The sequence below is a fragment of the Metopolophium dirhodum genome, chromosome 1, assembly GCF_019925205.1.
Source record: "Metopolophium dirhodum isolate CAU chromosome 1, ASM1992520v1, whole genome shotgun sequence".
NCBI lineage: Eukaryota > Metazoa > Arthropoda > Insecta > Hemiptera > Aphididae > Metopolophium > Metopolophium dirhodum.
In genome coordinates this window covers 55,748,012-55,768,342 of record NC_083560.1, presented here as the reverse complement: position 1 = coordinate 55,768,342, position 20,331 = coordinate 55,748,012, and the positions used below count along the sequence as shown (strand labels likewise).

The window sequence follows — 20,331 nt, the reverse complement described above, 5'->3', positions numbered from 1 at the left end:
TTGTGATTTTTCCGTATTTTGTCAATATTTGAACTTTAAATGATTATAAACAAAAACTGTGACTAAGGATTTTTAATATTTTTCAAATGTCAGTGTAAAAATATAGTAGGAGCCTTGTATTAAATTTTCAAGTATTTTTACTCAACAAATAAAGTTGTATTGACATTCATAGTAAAAAATACTAATAAAATTGGAAACCAGAAAATGTTTCTAAATAGTTCAAAACAAATAAAAATATTTTGAAAATTTTATCGTATATAGAAAATGCAAATATAAACAACCAGTGAAAATTGCATGTATACGTTCATTTGTTTTAAAGTTACACTAAAAACTAAAATTCGATTTTCTCAATAACAGATTTTTTTAAAAATTCCCGTTTTTCCTTAATTTTTCTTTTGTTTTTCACGGCACTTTTGAAAACTACTGAGAAATTTTTACATTTGACCCCTCCCCCCTCCAAAGTACCAACTAGATCCACTTTACTATCAGAAGAGATACGGTTGAACAAAAACTAAGCATTTTTACTGTCCTAAAAGGTGATGACAGACCCAAAAGTAAAAAAAAAAAAAACACAAATCATTCTAAAATCAATACATTCATCGTTCCACTCAGAATCTAAAATATCAATTGACTGAAGTTTTTTATTATGTCTGAGCGTGAGACTTTAAATTTATATTTTTCCAGAATTTATTTGAAAGGTTTGAAAGCTGAATATTATGATCAAGTGATTTTAAAACGTCTATAAATCATTATTTTCAAGCCATTTTTAATTTTTTTTCAAAGCTAAAAACCTACATATGTACAAACTAGCTAACAAAACAATTTTTTAATCTTTAAAAATATTACTTCTTATTTTTTTCTATATGCGTCAGTATTTGTTCTCAAAATTAGTTTTATTTTCAGATTATTAGGTTCAGGATACATGAATCACCTTTTTGAAACATCATAATATACTTACATAATAGCTTTAAAATGCAAATATATATATTGCAGCATTGCCGCATGGGGTTAAAGAACTCAGGCACTCAGTTATAGATTAGCAAAGTTTTTTGAAATAAATTATTATAATATTAAAATATTTAGGAAAAACTTTCATTAAAAAGGCGATCGTCTGACTCGAAGACTTGCTGTGCATTATACTCCCAGTGGTCTATGCGCGCTAGTACATATATGTATTAAAGTTCGCGTTTATCGAGGCGGCGTGCAATTACATATAATATTATACCTACGTATCTCGGACTTCAATCTGGTTCGAGCGTGACGGCCGCGATAATGAAATTCTGCCACGCGGCTCGATGGTTACGTCAAGGTCGATAGGGGCTACTTAGCGTTGGGTGAGGTGGGGTTTGAAATAGGGGTGGCCGCGAGGACGTGATTCCGACGATTATTATTAATATTATATTGTTATTGTTGTTCACTCGCGCCCGCTCGGGAAATTTACATTTTTCCCGCCGATCACCCGACACAGCGCGCGGTGTATTATATTATGCGTCTTATTATACCGTGGTATCGTTATCGATGAAAATTATCGTAAAATAATAATAGTTCGACCACGTTTTATTATATACATGCATTTTTAAATATTATTATAGATGTACTCCCTTACGTGTATATATGTACATAAAATATATTTAATAACATGTTGGGGTCTTGGCCCTTGAGATACCGTGAACAGCGTGCGAGTGAGGGGAATAATCGACGAGTAGGTACGTCGCGTGCGTATATATAGACCGTTGCGTCTTTCATCACTGCTTAAATTATCACTCCTACGGTGTAGTATATACGCTGTTTATGAAAAATGCTTAGAATATTGTAGTAGACACCTCACACCCTGTTTATATGCTGGTAATATTATTCATAGAAATATACTTACGGAGAGTTTTCGGCTAATTCGCCGCCATCATCATTGTGTTCCGTGTGAAACGGCTATTATATAACGTCGGGTAGGGGTGAACACGGCAAGTGGTCGGTTGCGCACGGTGCGGTGGAGGGTGCCGTGCTCGGTCTTTGCCCCGGCGCATGGACGTTTTTCATTTCTTTCTTTCTTCCTTTCATTCGTCGTCGTCGTCATCGTCGTCACAGTCGTCACGCACAGTTCACGGCGGTCCGCGCACTACCATCGGCTGCTATACGATAATTCATATATTTAACATAATACATACGACTGAAACTGCGGTATATATATTTATATTCTGGTAAAGAATACTACACCAGCAGCTATACCATGGTACCGTTGAATCAGACACGGTCGTCCGCCGTGGGACGTCGAAACCGGATCCGAGGGCCATCGCTGCTGTTGTTGGTCTACGCGTGTGTCTGCATCTGGGACAGCCAAGTCCAGTCACAGAGAGCCGGCGGCGGAAACCGGGATGCGCCGGTGGTCAATATCCCCAGGCAAGGCGCCGTTTCCGGTGTTGAGGTGCAGCTCAACAAGATTGGAAATAGGGCCTGGACGTATCTGGGCATACCGTTCGCCAAGCCACCCATCGGCAACTTGCGGTTTGCACCACCTGATGTCGATCCTCCACCCACGTGGAGTGGCGTCCTCGTTGGGTCTGCACACAAGCCAGCCTGCATCCCGGACCCGCCAGTCCGGTCACATCCCGTCCATCGGCTGTTCTCCACCGTCACCCCGGGTCCTGTCAAGATTTCCGAGGACTGCCTGTACCTGAACGTCTATAGACCCGAAGGTAACGACTAACGAGCTAGTTAGTCATTAGTCTCCTACATGGGTGAGAACCATCTTCACCAAAATCGTATGCTTCGATTTTTGGACAATTCGTTTTTCGACCAAACCAAAATGTTTAATATTTAGTATTTACATTATGTTACACATATAGAAAAGTATTAAACATATAAAATGCATAAAAATTATGTAATATAAAAATAAAAATACAAAATAGGTAGGTCCTATCTACATAATTGTTCTCATTTATTACTTGATCAATGGTCGTTAAGTTTGATTGTGACGATAACTATCATAATATAGGTATATCGTATACTATGTAGGACGTAGGTACCAAGACAAAATTGAATATCTAATAAATACTTAAATAATTTTTGTACAACTTATATTTTCAGTATTTTTCTGTATCTATAACATATTAACATAACATTAAACTTTTTGGTTTGGTCGAAAGGCAGAAAAGGCTGCGTCCAACTCAGGTCCCAAAAAAAGTCACCATAATAAATGGTGAACCTTTCTGGTCCGGGATTGTCCCAAACTCGTTTCAGTAGTTTGTCTTTAAAAAACAAATGTTGACGATATTTCATTTTATGTTATTCTATTAGTTGTAAAAACGTTTAATTTACACCAAACGTCAAGAGTTGTTCTACTTGTTAAAATTCACCTGCTGGTGTTTAATTTCCATATGTATCGCGTTTACTATACTTGATTCTTGTAAGACCTAGTGGTTATTATGAATAACAGCTGACAAGAAAATTCTTTAACACAACAACTGACAGATCCATGTTTTAATTGAAAAGAGACAAAACAATGATTCGATCGGTCAATCTCTGATTTTCGTTTTATTTTTCTGTTAAGTTGGGTAGGTACCTATATTATAATAGTTATATGAAGTTAATTACGATTTTCTTTTCTCACACTGTCATAGGCCCTTACGGGCACTTGAAACTCAAACTATTGTCACATTCGATATTTTGAAATGTTTATTTCCACATGTTTCATGTCTGTTAAGGAATGTTGTAAATTATTCTTGTGAAAGTACCTATTGCAAAACTATTATTATTATCAAACACTTTTATAATTAAATTGTTATAAATATTTATAATTATTAATTGGTATTGAATATTAATGAATAGTCTACCATAGAGCACCAAGAAAATGTTTAATATTTTTCAATTTAATATGTGAAAATACTATCACTGATTAAACATAATATTATACAGGCATACAGTATTGAGTATAGTAACGCGTAACGTATGCTACTACTTACTCGCTACTGTAACGTAAGGTTAATAACTACGTTGTCACTTTTTAAAATTACTTTACTGTAACTTACTGTAATTTTGTTTGCATTTGAGTACAAGAGTTACAACTGTAATTATTCATAAGTAACTTAAAAAAATAATGCGTTACATTTTATTTTTACAATTTAAACTAACTTTGTTAACTTTGACAAAATGTTAAGCATGATAGCGCTTATGAAACTACTGGTTGATCACTAGTGTATTATTAGTTATTACAATCGTAACTATGCTACATTTTTGATTCAACTTATAGAAACTATATTATATTTAAATAACATGTAAAAATTATAAAACAATCCTAGTAGAGATATTAGGTATTAACTTTGTTTGAATATTATTTGAAATTCTTGAAAAAAAAGAAGATAACCATAACAATCAAGGGGAACATAATAATTTTATTATCAACCTGTTTATTGACTTGAGTATAGCACAGGCAGCTGCTGCCTTCGGTATGCTATAAGTAGTTGATTTATTTTTTAGACATTATTCGATAAGTGTGGACAGGGTGTCAGCATACCTATAATAGTAAAAGCAATGTTTTGTTATAAAATACGAATGTATTGAAAATATTTATCAAGTCACGTCTATATTATAACAACTTCTTATAAGTTATAATAATTTGAGTCCTAACTTATGTGTTAACTGTTCTATACCTATTTTTCTAAAGAGTTTAATTGTAAGTGTCGTAAAACTGGAATTTACTTCTATTAATCCTTAATGAAGCTGATAATCTAGAAATTTAATTATTTTTGGTTTTGATTGACACTCGTTATGTTTCTTGCAAGTACAGTTGAGTAATAACAATTTTATGAATTTTTAACCTAACATAAATTTTTAGTTGCATAATTTAGAATTAAATTGACGGCTACCCAAGAATATTAGTCATACTGTTACTGAAAATCTCAACAATCGCATGTCAACTTAATTTTTATATGGGTGCACCAATGTATTTTATGTAACAATGTAAGACGCTCGTCCAAAGTGGTATATACATATACTTTGCGTGTACGCTCGTCTATTTTTTAATTCATAGAAATATTCAAAGGAAAAATATAAATGTTGTCGTCCCTTATTTTTTTTTTATTAATATTTTATGGGTTAAAAGAACGCTATGAAATTATTGCTATTTTATATTCAAAAAACTCAATGTCATGTTATTATTTTTTTAAGTACCTATTTTCTTAATGTTATAATTGACTAATTAGTAAGTTCGTTGAAATGAAAACATGTACCAGTATTGTGTAAAACATGTTAGAAAATTTTAAGGATAAAATATCACTATTCTTTATCTATTTTCATTTTAATAATAGGTGCCTAGCTATATTGTTCTGTACATTTTCTTGAATATGAATATCTACAATTCCATTGATACTTTTTGTGTAAGTCCCTACTAAGTACTGTATATAGATATATAAATTATAATCAGTGTTGGGTAGGAACGTAAAGCAAATTACAAATTACTGTAACGAAATTACTTTTGCAGTAACGCTGTAGTAATTTCATTATATTTTATTTATATTAACGCAATTGTAACAAAATTACTTTTTAAAAGTAATTTCTATGGAGTAACGTATTATTTTTCCTGTTATTAAAATAAGTTATGAATTTGGAATGTATGACAAAAACTAGGGGCTAGGATATTCGAGAAAAATGTATATCAATAAAATTTATTTACGATTCCAAAAGTTTTCGATAATAAATAATGATTAACAATATTATTAAAGATACCAGGAATAAATAACTATAAGTGTATATATGTAGGCTACTACCTACTAATTAGTCGTTATGTACTGATTTTGTAATTATTTTTTAAGAAAAGTAATGTTATTTGTAACTCCATACTTTTTAAACGAAAAAGTAAGATAACGTGATAAAAATAATACCGGGTTACGCGAATGCAATTTAAATAAAAATATTTATTGTAAACGAGTAACGTAAATTTATTAATTTTCAAAAGTAATTTACCCAACACTGATGACTGATTAAAACAAACTAGATAACCTACTCTAGTAGGTAAATCGTAATGAACAAAATATGAAGTTGGCCGCCATATTCCGAGAGTGCTATTAACATATTAGGTATGTGATAAGTATATGATAAATTTATTACTAAATTGATTAAAGATTGATTGATTGATTAATTACAGAAATGGTGAAGAAATTTCAGTAATATGATGTTTAAAAGTGATACTGTTTCAATTAATTGCATTATTTGCACTTTTAGTAAATGGCGATTAGCTTCATTAATAATCCAAGTCGGGCAGTCGGTTTTTTAGCTATATATCTGTGTCATTGTATTGCATTCTTCCTTGTTCGTCGTCCAAATTTAGACTTACATTAGTGCTGGTATTGATCACACGTCTTATCCGTCGAGATTTCTAACCTACAATTTCTACATAATCTCTGGACATCTATAAATTTAATAATTTAAGGAACACGCTTTTTCGTTATTTTTTTCATTATTGAAACTTGATTCGTAAAAAGAATTAAAACTATGGTGGGGTAACTACATTTACTTTGAATTAAAATTATAATATATTCTATCTTAGTCACGTGAATATAATAAATTATCAATCGTACATGCGTGTTAATAAATATATCGATATGTCTATGTAAGCCTATATTATATTATATAAATTGCCCTAAATATTAGGTAATTGGTTCCAGATGTTTATGCATTACATCAGATAGGTACAAAAAAAAAGACAATACCTATTGTTCATCGCGTTGTCGTACGCATGGGAAATTGGAATTAATTTAATTCCAACAAGATAGTGTTGATCATTTATATTTTATAATATTATATTATTATAATCTATCGTCTATACTCTATTGCTCACATATTTGGAGAATCCGCATAACACTGATGCTATAACATTTGATAGCATTTGGAATTGTCTATCACGGAATAAACAAAAATATGTTCAAAAATGAATCACAAATCGATAATAAATAAACGTGATCCTTAGTAATTACGGTAGTAAAAACCGAACCCGGTAATATTAATTTAGAACTTAAATTTAAGTATAAGAAACAAAATGATTATATATTTAGAAAAAAATGTTCGGATGAGTACACGATGCGCAGCCTCTTAGGTACAATATTTATTCAATGTATCCTTATTTTTTGACCTTATGTCTTATGACGATAACCCTTAAATTATTATGAGTTTATACTATAACGTCTATAACTGCAATAAGGAATATGAATTAAATTAAATATCTCATAAAGTATAATATTATCTACAGTGTGTCCCGTCTAATATGTACCACTAAATATCTTAGCCCGATGGCACTAGATTTAAAAACAGTTTGCTGTGATAGATAGGTGGTACCAAAGTGCACATTTTGGGAAAATTTCAAAATTTTTAACTCCTTTGGTTCACGCATGCGCAATACAACTTAAGTTTTTTTTGAATAGTGACTCTTATTTTGGACACCAGATATGGGTAGATAATTTTTTTCTAGCACGTTTTGATCCATTGACTATAATCCTAAACTCAAAGTTGACCAAGTTGCAGGCTAACAGAGTTTTGAAAATTGAAAATAATTCAATTTTCCGAAAAGCATGGTACACTTGTATTGACTGGATTTTTTTAATGAATAGATACATGAAAAAATACATGAATATTGAATACATAATACGTGCATTGTACATACATAATTATACTTACATAGTAATAAAACAAATAGTAAATTACTTTGTATTCTCTAACTTTTATTTAAGTACATTTGTTTATTTAATAAAATGTTCAAAATTGCCCCCGTTATTTTTCAAACATATTTTCAGTCGTCGAGTTACTTCTCTGTGCGTAGCTACGAAAATTATTTTCAATTTTCAAAACTCTGTTAGCCTGTAACTTGGTCAATTTAGGGTTTAGGATTATGGTGGTCAATGGATCAAAATGAACTAGAAAAAAATTATCTACCCATATCTGCAGCCGGAATCATAGATGATACTTAGAATATTCTTAGATAAATCTAAGATATAAAATTAGATTCCTATTCATAGACATATTTTCTAAGAAAATTTTTAGAAAAAAGAAAATCTAAAATTCTAGATTTTTATTGGGTATCCGTAGAATTTTCTAATAGCATAATTAATTTGAAACTAGGAAAATTCTAAGAAAATTCTTAGGTCTTTTTCAACTTTTTCAAGTATAAATCTATGTTTATACACTAGCTCAGAAAGCAGTGACAATTCATCGGGTATAAAAGGTTTGTTTTTTGACTTTGACACGTCTTTTTCAGAAATACTTTTATCCACGTTTTGGGAGTAAATGAGCTACGGTATATAGAATAAGGTAAAAAAAAAAGAGAATTATATACAGGAAAATTAAAAATATGACTAAATGATATGTTGTACAACGTTATTCAAAAATTCTGAATTTGTTCTCAATCGTATTAATTTTTTGGGTAGGCGGTTAGTTCTTTGTAAATTTTAAGTGTTCTCAATCGTTCGGTCAAAATGTTTTAATGTGCTTAATCGTTCTATAGCCTTTTTTCTAGTTAGGTAGTACATTAGGCTTATACATTTTCGAGCAGTAAAAGAAAAATTATGGTTTTAATAATTATTTTTTTATAAATTCAGTATATTATATTTTTTTGATCTTTTTTGTTTTTGTTTAGTTTAAATGTTTTCTAGTTTTGATTAATTCAGTACGGATATCCTGTATGGTTTTTATGTGATAGCCCATACATTATATATAAGCACTTTCGACAGTTTTTATTCAACCAACACGCAACCATTAAACTGTAATAATGCAAATATCGTATGATAATGAATTCTAAAGGAGGTACCTACACGAAAAATTTAAAAAATATTGTTTTAATTTACGAGAAAATTCTAAAAATAGATTTTAACCGTATAATACGCCTTACATCATACCAATAAATATTTATTTTTAATAGGTTATAGATGGTTTTCTTTATACTTAACTTTGTACGACGTGGACATGTGGTGATGACATTCAGGCCAAAAAAATTAATCGGATTAGAAAAGTCGATCCGGATCGAGACATATTATACTAAACTCGTAGGATTTACTTCCTTAACCGATCGCAATAATCTAGTTCAATTACATCATAAATACCTATTGTCTTCATGTTTAACTAAATATATATCAATGTGGTCATGGTGTACCTAATCATGTATGGTGATAATATATTCATGCTATATACCTACGTTATTTATTTAAAACAATTGCGTTAGAATTAACTGTGTTACAGAACGACAATACATAATACTATGATAAAACGTAAACTGTTACATTTACATGTGACATACTATAAAATGTAAACGAATAACAATATAAATCCCACAAAATACTTAAAGTTTTGGGTTGGTTGAAACCTCAAGTAGAACACGGCATTAGGTTTGACTTCAGGAGTTCAGAATGTATAGAATATTAGGAATATTTTCTAGTATTCAGGTATTCTATAATATACAAAATACAGATAGAAATATGCATAATATTCTAACAAGAAATTATGATTCACAAATAATACGCACAACTATATTAAAATACATAGTATTAGGTATACCGTATACGTAATTCTATCTCTATATTAATGTATGAGATGTAGGTAAGCTAGGTAAGGCATGTAGAAATTTGTTTTAAAAATGTACTAGGTATAGGTACAAAGAAAATTAAAAATGTTGTCTGTTATTGGCATGCATTTTATATAAATATGTATAAATAACTAATAATTATATTTATAATTAGTCAATAAGTTAATGTTAATATTAATGTTGATATTTGATAATATTGATATAAGTATATTAGGTATATATATAGTATATTGCTATACCATAATATTTGTTGAAGTTTCTATTTCATAAAAATTATAACTATGGAACTCTAACTCCTGCTTGTTGGTATGTTAGGTACCTAGCAGAAAAAAACGTCTGAAAGAGAAAAAACCACGAAAGTACCTCTGTTGTACTGTTTGGGTAGACTGTATCTTGTCATTGAGAAAGTCACTGTAATGAATGTGTTAAATTTGAATTCAAAGCTAAATTATTGCATACGAAAAGCAATACTGAGTGTAGACCGCCTGGTAGTCTAAATTTCTAAGGATATTTTATTATAATATGTTTAATATTTATATTGTTATTAGTAATTTATTATTATATTGCTAATATGGAAGGTTGAACTTATTTTTTCCAAAAACAAATCGCATAATATTATAAAGCACCAAATTATAATAATATTATTTCATATAATATAACTAGCTATTATTGCTTATTACTTATTAGCTAATACCGGTAGGCACCATAGAAGGTCGTGAATGATTTAAATTGTATACAGTTAATTTAAATATTTTAAACATAATACGATTGTGTATAGTAAATATAGGTAGATACATTAAATTTTTTTACCTACCTAATAGTCAAATTAATTACTTTAATTGCAATTATTTCATAGTTTTGATTTTCCAGATTCTTTTGAAATGAACTAGACAATTTTCTCTTTTGGTCATTCAAAAGTACCAATGTTAGATATAATTTTGTAGGTAGGTACCAGAAACCTTCCGCAAATTGATATTCGAACTATTTTAACTGCTTCAAAGTAGATGATAGACAAAAAGAGAAGAAAAAATAAACATAACATTGTAAAATCAATACGTTCATCACTCTGCCTGGAATTCAAAATTAAATGAATACATTTTAGTTTCTGAGTGGAACGATGAATGTATTGATTTTACAATGATGTGTGTTTTTTTTTTTTTTATTTATTTTTTTGTGTCTGTGTACACGATAAGTAGTCGAAATAATGATTAGATTTTCAACTTCAGTATCTTGTTCGATGGAAAGTGAATATCGTTGGTGTATTGGGAAGGTCAAGATTTAAAATTTCCAATAGTTTTCAAAAGCGCCGAGAAAAACAACATAAAAATTAAGGAAAAACGGGAATTTTTACGCAAAATAGGTTTTCCATAAAATCGATTTTGGTTTTTGGTGTATCTCTAAAACAAATGAATGTATACACGTGAAATTTTCACTGTTCATTTACATTAGCATTTTCTATACATGATAAAATTTTCATAAAATTTTGATTTGTTTTGAACTAATTAGGAACATTTTCAGTTTCCAAGTTTATTAGTCTTTTTTTCTAAGGATGTAAATAAAACATTATTTGTTGGGTAAAAAAGTTTGAAAATTTAATACAAGGCTCCTATTATATTGTTACAATGACATTTGAAAAATATTAAAAATCCTTAGTCGCAGTTTTTTTTATAAGCATTTAAAGTTAAAAAATTGACAAAATATGGAAAAATCACGAAAATTACCAAATTATTTTGAGTTAAGAATTCATAAAAATTATTCTTTATAAATCTAAGATTTTAAAATGTAATACAAGATTCCTTATAAGATTATCTACTTTTATCAAAAAAAAATGTCTATAAGAAAGTCAAATTAAATTTTTACGAGCGTTTGATGTTCATATTTTCACAATATTGGATATTCACTCGATTTCTCATGTAGCGGTTTTGTTATTTTATTGTTATTCAAAAACGAATAACTGTAGATACATGAAAATTTTACTGAATGATTATATTTTCATTTACTATACACCATAAAATTTTAAAAATATTATAACTTTTTTTGAGATGCTTATGGATATTGTCAGTCTTTAATTTTTTTTTGTTTTTTTTTTCTATAAATATCAATAACATTTTATTTGTTGGGTAAAAAAGCGTGAAAATTTAATGCCAGGCTCCTGATATATTTTTACAATAGCAGTTGAAAAATATTAAAAATACATATGCACAATTTTTTTTTATAAGGATTTAAAGTTCGAATTTTGACAAAATGTATCAAATTTAAAATTTAATAATTATTTTGTAGTTATAAATGTATAAAATAAGGATTGAAAATTTAAAATAAGGTTCCTGTAAATAGATTATATATAAATTACTTTATTCACAATAATATTATCAAAAATATGACGTTTTCTACATTACAATTAATCACAATCATAGAAACTAGAATAAAATATTTCATATTAAACTTTTGTGGACCTTAATTATTAATTTTTAGGGATTCAACTAGACTGTAAACTATATTATTATATAGGTCAGGTGACTCACCTTCATTACTCATTAGTAATAAACTGCCAATTCCACTGTATAAATTATATATTATAGATGGAACATCGAAAGTGATAAATAAAGTTTTCATGAAGTGCAGACAGTACTAATTACTCGTTTCATTAATCAAACTCAACAACATCGCGTGAGAATATTGATGTGCTGCTGACGTGCTGCATTATAGAAACAGTCACGACAGTTGTTAAAAGTATTTTCCGGGCGTCGTTCACCAGTACGGTTTTTAAAACTCAAGTCGCCTGTCATTTGGACTAATTTAGTTTATCTGATTTAGTTTTAATTTTAAATGCTTTCTGTAACGCCGTCGACTATTCTCAATTTTAATTCGAAATTCAAATTACACGCACGAATAGAGGAATTTATAGGTGTACACAGTACACTAGGTGCCTGTTGGTGTACACTTATAGTGACTCGTGGGATATTTTAATAGCATAGTTATAATTTATAGATTCTCTTGGTTATATGCTGTTAATAATTTATATATAATATTATATTATATCGGTATGGATATTGAATAGTGAGTAGTGACTAATGACTGCAATAAATGGATCTATAATCTATCACAGTGTTGGGTAGAACGTAACGAAAGTATAATGCGTTGGTGCATTATACTGTAACGATGCTACTTGTTTTAGTGCGTTAAATGTGTAATTTCATTAGATTTTTCCCGAGTAACGAAAATGTAATGGCCATTACTTTTGATAAGTAATTTCTACAATTTCACGTATTACTATTCCGAGTAGGTAGGTATCAAGAATTAGAATAAATACCTACCTTTTGATTAATCGGAAATATTAATATTACATACAATTATGGGACTCGGGGAATGGGAACCTTGATGATTTTTATGGTTCCAGTTCTGGTTCGGCTTCCAGAAAAACTAAAATGTCGGTTCCGGTTCCTGTTTGGTTCCAAGGAAAACTAAAATTAAGGTTTTGGTTTCTTTTCGGTTCTTAAAAAATGAAAAATGTGTTACCTGTTTTAGTTTTATACTTCTGTAAAAAAAATTGTCAAGTAAAAGTATTGGTTCCGGTAAGGTTCCGGTTTTTAAATTATTTTAAATAAGGGTTCCGGTGAGGTTTCGATTCCCAATGTTCTAAGGGTTCCGGTTCCAAGACTGGTTCTTTTCTGTAAGGATCCAGCCCTGATGGGTGTATATAATTTTAAATGTTAACTTGTCACACTTGACACAGTTTTCAATTTTCATTGTTTTGGGAAACATATTATTTACTTGAACGGTACTTAATATAACTTTTCACAACATTTTTATTTTTGACATATATTATCTTGTTCAAATCATAGTTTAAACCTACACTCGATGTCTCTATATATATATTTACGTTGGCGGTCGATTGATGATCGATTATAAGTTTTAGGAATAACCATGTAATGTGGAAGTAACGAAGTAACTTTTTATTTGAGTCATGAATTAAGTAACTCACCTAACAATGATATTGATTATGCTCAATAAGCTATTAATTATTATACTTTGACTATAATCAATTATCAATATTATCATTTAGCATGTATAATGCATAAACACACACAAACTCGTACGTATCTACACTTAGTACAGATATAACTACTTAGGTAGGTACTTAGTATACATCTATTTAGGCGCGATTAATGGTAAATTAGCCCCATCAATCCCAAACAGTTATAGTAATTTTATCATATTATATTGTCTTGAATAATTCGCTTTCATACATTTTCAGTTTACGTAAGCAAATATTGATAAAATATATACTATGTGTCTATATGTTAATACTTAATTATTTTAATAGTTCATGAACACCAACGTCTAACTACCTACTTCGAGTATATAGTAACATGCAATAGTAATATTTTTATTGCTCTTATTTTTCATAATTATTAGTTTTTAATTATTATGGTGGTTGGTTAATCCATCTATCAACTTTAAATTTTGAAATCACAATCTTTGTTTTTAATTTTATAGTCTGAAGCAAAATACTCTTCTATAAATAAGTTGTGTACAAATTATACCTATTGATAATATTGAACTAGGTTATAGTTTTTTTAATTAAAGCTTAAGTTTCAAATATAATTGATTACGAATATTAGTATTCATAATCAATGGTATTATTGTTATTCTTAGTGTTTATACAGTCAATTTGTATCTATGGTGTTCATGAAATATTATATTGTATTAATAATTAATATTATATAGTTATAAATAATTTCCTTAGTAGGTACACCAGATAATCAAATGCTACATAAGTGGGTAAAAAATCACAAATTTTAAATTTTAAATAGTCGAAGAATTAAAAACAGTATGTATACAATATGTATGAGCGCATAATGTGTGTAATATACAAATATTATATAGATAGGTAGGTGATATTTTATAATATTTATAATAAAAATACAGGTGCGCTTTGTTATTTATATAACTTGATGTGTTTTTTTTCGTCTAATTAAAATCGAATACGTTATTATTTGTGAAATGTATAATATATTGAAATAACAATTTTTTTATTCATATATTATTTGGAGTCAGTTAGGCGAGTGAATTTTCATAATAATAAAAATAAAAACAACTGTAATAATTCGCTTACCGGTTGTCGTTTATTTTAACGTAGTACACTGCACGGAACGGTAAAATCGTCTAAATTGTCAATTCGAATCACGCAAGACAGCAAAACAAAGAAAAAAATAACAGACCTTGTTTATTTTTCTCGTGCACGCACGGAGTAATCTATATTGTTGTTTGTTGTAATAAAAGGGAAAAAATCTGATGGTAGCGAATTGAGTCGATATAGTATAATACGTATACGTATACCGTGTATATACTTATACAGGTATTATAAGTGTAACCCAGGGTCGGAAACGTAGGTAAATACTCAAACTCATGAAAATTCAATAAGCAATACGATTTTTGATTACTCGCGTTAACTTAATTCACGATCTTTTTACAAACTGACAGGAAAAAAATTGTAATTAAATTACTTAGATTAAACCTCTCCGCATAAAAAAAATCTCCAGTCAAAATATCATGGGTTCAAAATATATTCTGTTCAGCATTTACCTTATCAAAATATCCCCTATAAATAACATCTCAATTAAAAAAAAAATTAACTTAACATTTTTCAAACATCTATATTATTTTATTCTATACATAAATTTATGTAACTATTATTGAATAAAACCAATGTTTAAATATGAACATATTATAGCATATAAATAATAATAAAGAAGGTATGATACAATTATTGAACTTTATACAAAATGTAGTACTTAACTAATTTTAATTTATGGTTATGAGTCATTGATGTTTATATTATATTTAAGTAATTTTTTGGCGAAATATACATTTATTTACAATTTTTTTCATAAAAAACATTTATTCATAAAAATCCCTAAATATGCAAAAATATGCAAAATAAAATTGAATGTATCTGATTCAATGTCAACCGGAACGAATTTATTACTAGGTTTGAAATGTGTACGACTAAAAGAAAAAATATGCAAAAGTCATAAACATCCTAACCCTGGTTATGACTTATGAGCAATTATTCCTCTTAAATGATTCATATCCATCTTCTTATCATACTTGATGGTCGTTGTAATGGTTGGCATCTTGCGTTTAATGGTGCAATTGGAATAAATCGCATTACTATTTTGAAACTTTTAACATTTTTAATGATCAGCTAACCATATACCTAACCTAACCATATATTTGTAAATGTATAAAATACATACAGAATTCAAATTGCAATTTCTTGAAACAATTTATCAATTCAGAACTAAATGATTTGTTTTTACTTTATGGCGAAAATAGGATATCACTATAGTCTATAGTCTATAAATTTCACTTTTATGCAGAGCAATTGAAAAACTTACTATTAGATATTTGAATGTGTTTAAACTACAAACAATATGTCCGTATTTTACCAATTACATAGTGGCACTTGTTACTATGTATCAATTTCCTATCTACAAAAGTGCTAGAGTGTTTGGATTTTTTGAACAGAGTAACATAGCTATATTAAAACAGTGATAAGTCTTAATTTTTTAGAGTTAGAACTTAGAAGCTTAAAAATGTTTAAAACTATGAGAGGGCTCAAAGTGAAAATTAGCAAAAATAATGTACATATGATGAAGAAATGTATGCAAACACGTATATATTTATCCATTAAATATTGATCTCGGTTTGGATTAGTTTTTATTTAATTTAAACAGCAGAAGCGTGCTTAAGTTTTCGAAAAATATTATTTCAATGAAATACGATTTATTTAGGTATTAGATAAAATATGGTTTAAACAGATACCAAATAGGTACGTACAAACCAAAAAACGTCCAATGTATAGTTTATATATAATTATAATATGTCTCATGTCTGTAATTCCACGCGAATTATTTTAGGTAGGTACCCACGACCTTGAATAAACAAATTGTTATAAATTGTACTAATGCAACCCGTGTAGGTAAGTCATTTGTTTTGCATGCGATTCCGTCAAACCATGGGCAAATGCACATTATGTTTTCTTTTAAAACTAACATTCAGTCGATTAGAAAAACTATAGGTACATTCACATATATAGATAGATTGTTAGATATATTGTTATAATAATATGTAACTGCGTGAATAGGCATCTTTAATATTATTATATATCAGCAGTTATTTAGATGAATCACTAAATGCAAAAAAGGTACATTTCCATAATTTTCATAAAATCACATTTTTACAGATTTTTGGTTTAGGTTCGATAAATACATCGTTCTGTGCAAACGAGGGTCACAGGTCCAGGTACATTATAAAATGTTTATATAATGTGAATTTTTCAATACTTGTCTTCAATTTTTTTTAGAGATATTAAGTTTTTTGTCTCTCCTGAAAAAATAGAAACGCACCTACATCGTTTTTATACACGTATATGCGGTATACTTATATGTTATACGCCTAAAAATAAGTGATACAATTTTAATAATAATTATAAGAGTAATTCTGTCTCTGTGTCGAATATTTTTAATTTTATAGTAGGTATTTATTTATTTCCATTACCTATAGTCGTGTGTAAACGAGTTCAAACTAATTTCGCCGTACGGTATACAAAAATAAATAATATGAAATATTATAATACCTAAAGTCTGAATGTTTGATTGAAGAAGACTAAGATGAAATTTGCCACAGTTCTGAATTGACATATTATTATACTCGTAGGAGAAATGCGGCTTTTGCTCACATGATGTGACAAATTCGAAGAGGCGTTAAATGTTTGAGATCTGTAGTTGGTTTTTTATCTTACTCGTTCATTTCTTAGTTAGATAGTAGAATGAACAATAATCGAAGTGGTTGACGGTTAAATAATATATTAAGAATTTTATTGAATCTTAAAAATAAGATGGCAGACATTTGAAATAATTTTAGGGACTGTTGTTAAAAAATCATTTTCATATCTTGACGGTAACAAGTTACTATAAAGTATAAGTTGGATGGTATAATACATTTATAATAGCTGCAAAAGGTAAGCCTAGTATTATATAATTATTTATACGATATGATCACTATAATATTTTACGATAGGTACATAAACACACGCAATAATGAAATAGGTGACATTATCACGCTCAAAGGTGGGCGAACTCAGTATTTATTGTATAAATTGTATTATTGTAATATATTATATTATAATAAAATAGAAAGGGTGCAGGGAGCAGGGTTTTGAAAAAATTATTATTCGAGGTCGCCGACCTTGATTTTGCATGATACTTAATAGTTTTGTAATTTTTTTCGTTTATATATGATGCCTATATAAACACATTTCATTTGGACTTAAAATTAAACCAGATTATAGAAAACACGATGAAGTTTATCATTTATGTATTGTATATTTGTATTAATTGTGATTTATGACAGACAACGAACTCTATATAGCGTTGGGGTTAACTTGATATACGACAAACGATCGTCTCGTTTTAATGTTGCAGTGATGCAAGGTCAATTTTCTAAATAAACCTAATACAAAAGTGAAAAGTTATTATTACACAATATAAATGCGGCAAAAGTAGCGTCGATCGAAGCATAATATATTGAGTTATTACGATTGCCAAAATATGTGCAGTGGCATAGCACGCGATTGGTTTGTTGTTTGTGTATGTTATAATAATTGACATTATATTATTATATTTATATTTTGTCCTGCATGTTTTACACTATGTTATTTACTAAACCGCATGATACGTATAGAAACGAAACTTTTAGTCGAAGTCTCTGTCAAGTTCCTATTTATAAGTGCAGCTGAGCACTTTTTTAAAGTTTACTTTTATAAACTAATACCCACAGCATGTCGTTTTAATAATGCTCGTGTTGGGAAAAAAAATGATTATTAAAATCATGGTTATTTAATTTATAATAAAGTTTTAAACGTTTTAATTTTAATTTTAATGAAATAGTAAAAAATAAAAGAGAGTGTAATGCGCATTTAATAATAGTGTATTACGTCTCACAGATTATATATATATATATTTTTTTTATTACAACACGGGATAGGTATACCCCAACCAATAAAAGATAGTAAATACATACAAAAAATAATACATAGGTAATACGTACAAAATAATTAAAGCAATAGAGTTGATGGCTTCTTATTCTCTATACTCATCATTCTATATGTAATGGTTGTATTTTTGAATAAGTGGTGTTGCATAAAGGCAAAGAAAACAAGTACATGTGGTGCGCATTAAAAGTTGGAGCTTTTAAGTTCATTAAATATGTTGTAATTTTGTCTGTATTTATTAAGTTTCCCAACATTGATGATAAGTGTCTGGCTTACTTACTATTAAACCAAGTGAGAGAGTATGTTGTATGATCATAAGAAAAGTACAATGTTCAAATAGATACAATAGAAAATAGTCAGAATCGCCTAGTGCCTACAAATATGAGGGACGCTGTTATGAAATCAAAAATATAGGTAGTGGAGAGGGACTTTAGACTAGTGATGCCATAACCTCCCCTGTTTCAAAAATGCATGTTAACGTTTAACTCGCAATTTACATATTTTATTCGCACACGCCCACAGCCTTCCAATCTAAGTTTAACAATATATCGTCCGTGGACTAAAATTTATCTTAGTCCGTAAGAGCACCCAACAGGTCCAAGTATATTCTTAGATATCCTTTTATTTTCTAAGGTTAATACTGGACGCACCTTACCAACTTGGACCAATTCAGACATGCACAATGGATCACATAATAGTGTTTGCACGATCAATCTCGAACTACGTGTAAATCGTTAAACTTAGAAAATTGGACGAGTGGGCCCGCTATGTACCAATGCATACTAATAATCACGTTATATATATTTTCATGTACAAATAAGTACTTCTGACATAGAGGGAAATTGGAAGCACGTGTTTTTAGCCTCAATTAATTTTTGATTTCATGCTTAAGCTACTAAATATAACGATTGGTACTTTATAATTTTCATCCCTAAAATACATTTCAATTAATGCATAATATATGCTCATATTTTAGTTCATGAAAGTCACTCATGCCTATGGTATTTTTTTTCAAAATCTTTAATTTACTATATTTTATTCAAAATTATGACTATTCCTATACTAATAAACTCTATTGATAATGTATATTTAGGTTCTTACAAACATATAATAATATACATTTATACATCAAATGCTCAATTCTAGGTACCTACCTAAATTGTGTTTAACTGTAATGTATATAATATAGTGTCATTTTTATAAACAATGAAAACGATCTTGTATTATTAAGAGCCTTGTCATGCTAAATATTTAGCAATAATTTTTTGAAAATTTCTTTGTGGAGGATGGGGACATTACGTTTCTTGTCGTTACAGTGCTATGCTAATTTAGCACCCCTACGATTTGCTCGTATTTGTGTCTATCTATAAAATTTAATATAATGTATATTATTTAGTTTTTTTTTTCATTCTGTATAGGTGCGGTGCCGGAAGAAAAGTTCCCGGTCATGGTTTGGTTTCATCCTGGCGATTTTCATTGGGGAACACCAATTTATTGGGATGCTTCGGTTTTGGCCGCTAGACACAAAGTACGTTAACCAGTTATAATAATATAGACTATAGTCAATATGACTAGTTGAAAACACCCTTGTTCAAAACATCTAACTTATCTACATTATCTTTTACAACTGTATATCTACGTTCTCAAACATTTTAGAACATTAAATTCTTTAAATAATTCTTCTGAGTGATATAATGTGTATTTTTGTCCTAAG

At 29.0% G+C, this 20,331-nt stretch overlaps 1 protein-coding gene across 1 annotated transcript in view; it reads left to right on the top strand.

Annotated features, from left to right (window-relative positions):
* Positions 1-2,078: 2,078 nt before the first annotated feature.
* LOC132935056 (acylcarnitine hydrolase) overlaps positions 2,079-20,331 on the top strand; it is a 24,482-nt gene continuing 6,229 nt past the window's right edge. The window contains exons 1-2 of the mRNA XM_061001506.1: positions 2,079-2,690; positions 20,036-20,145. Of these exons, the coding sequence (XP_060857489.1) occupies positions 2,225-2,690; positions 20,036-20,145 (576 nt within the window). The 5' untranslated portion in view covers positions 2,079-2,224. The remainder of the gene's footprint in view (positions 2,691-20,035; positions 20,146-20,331) is intronic.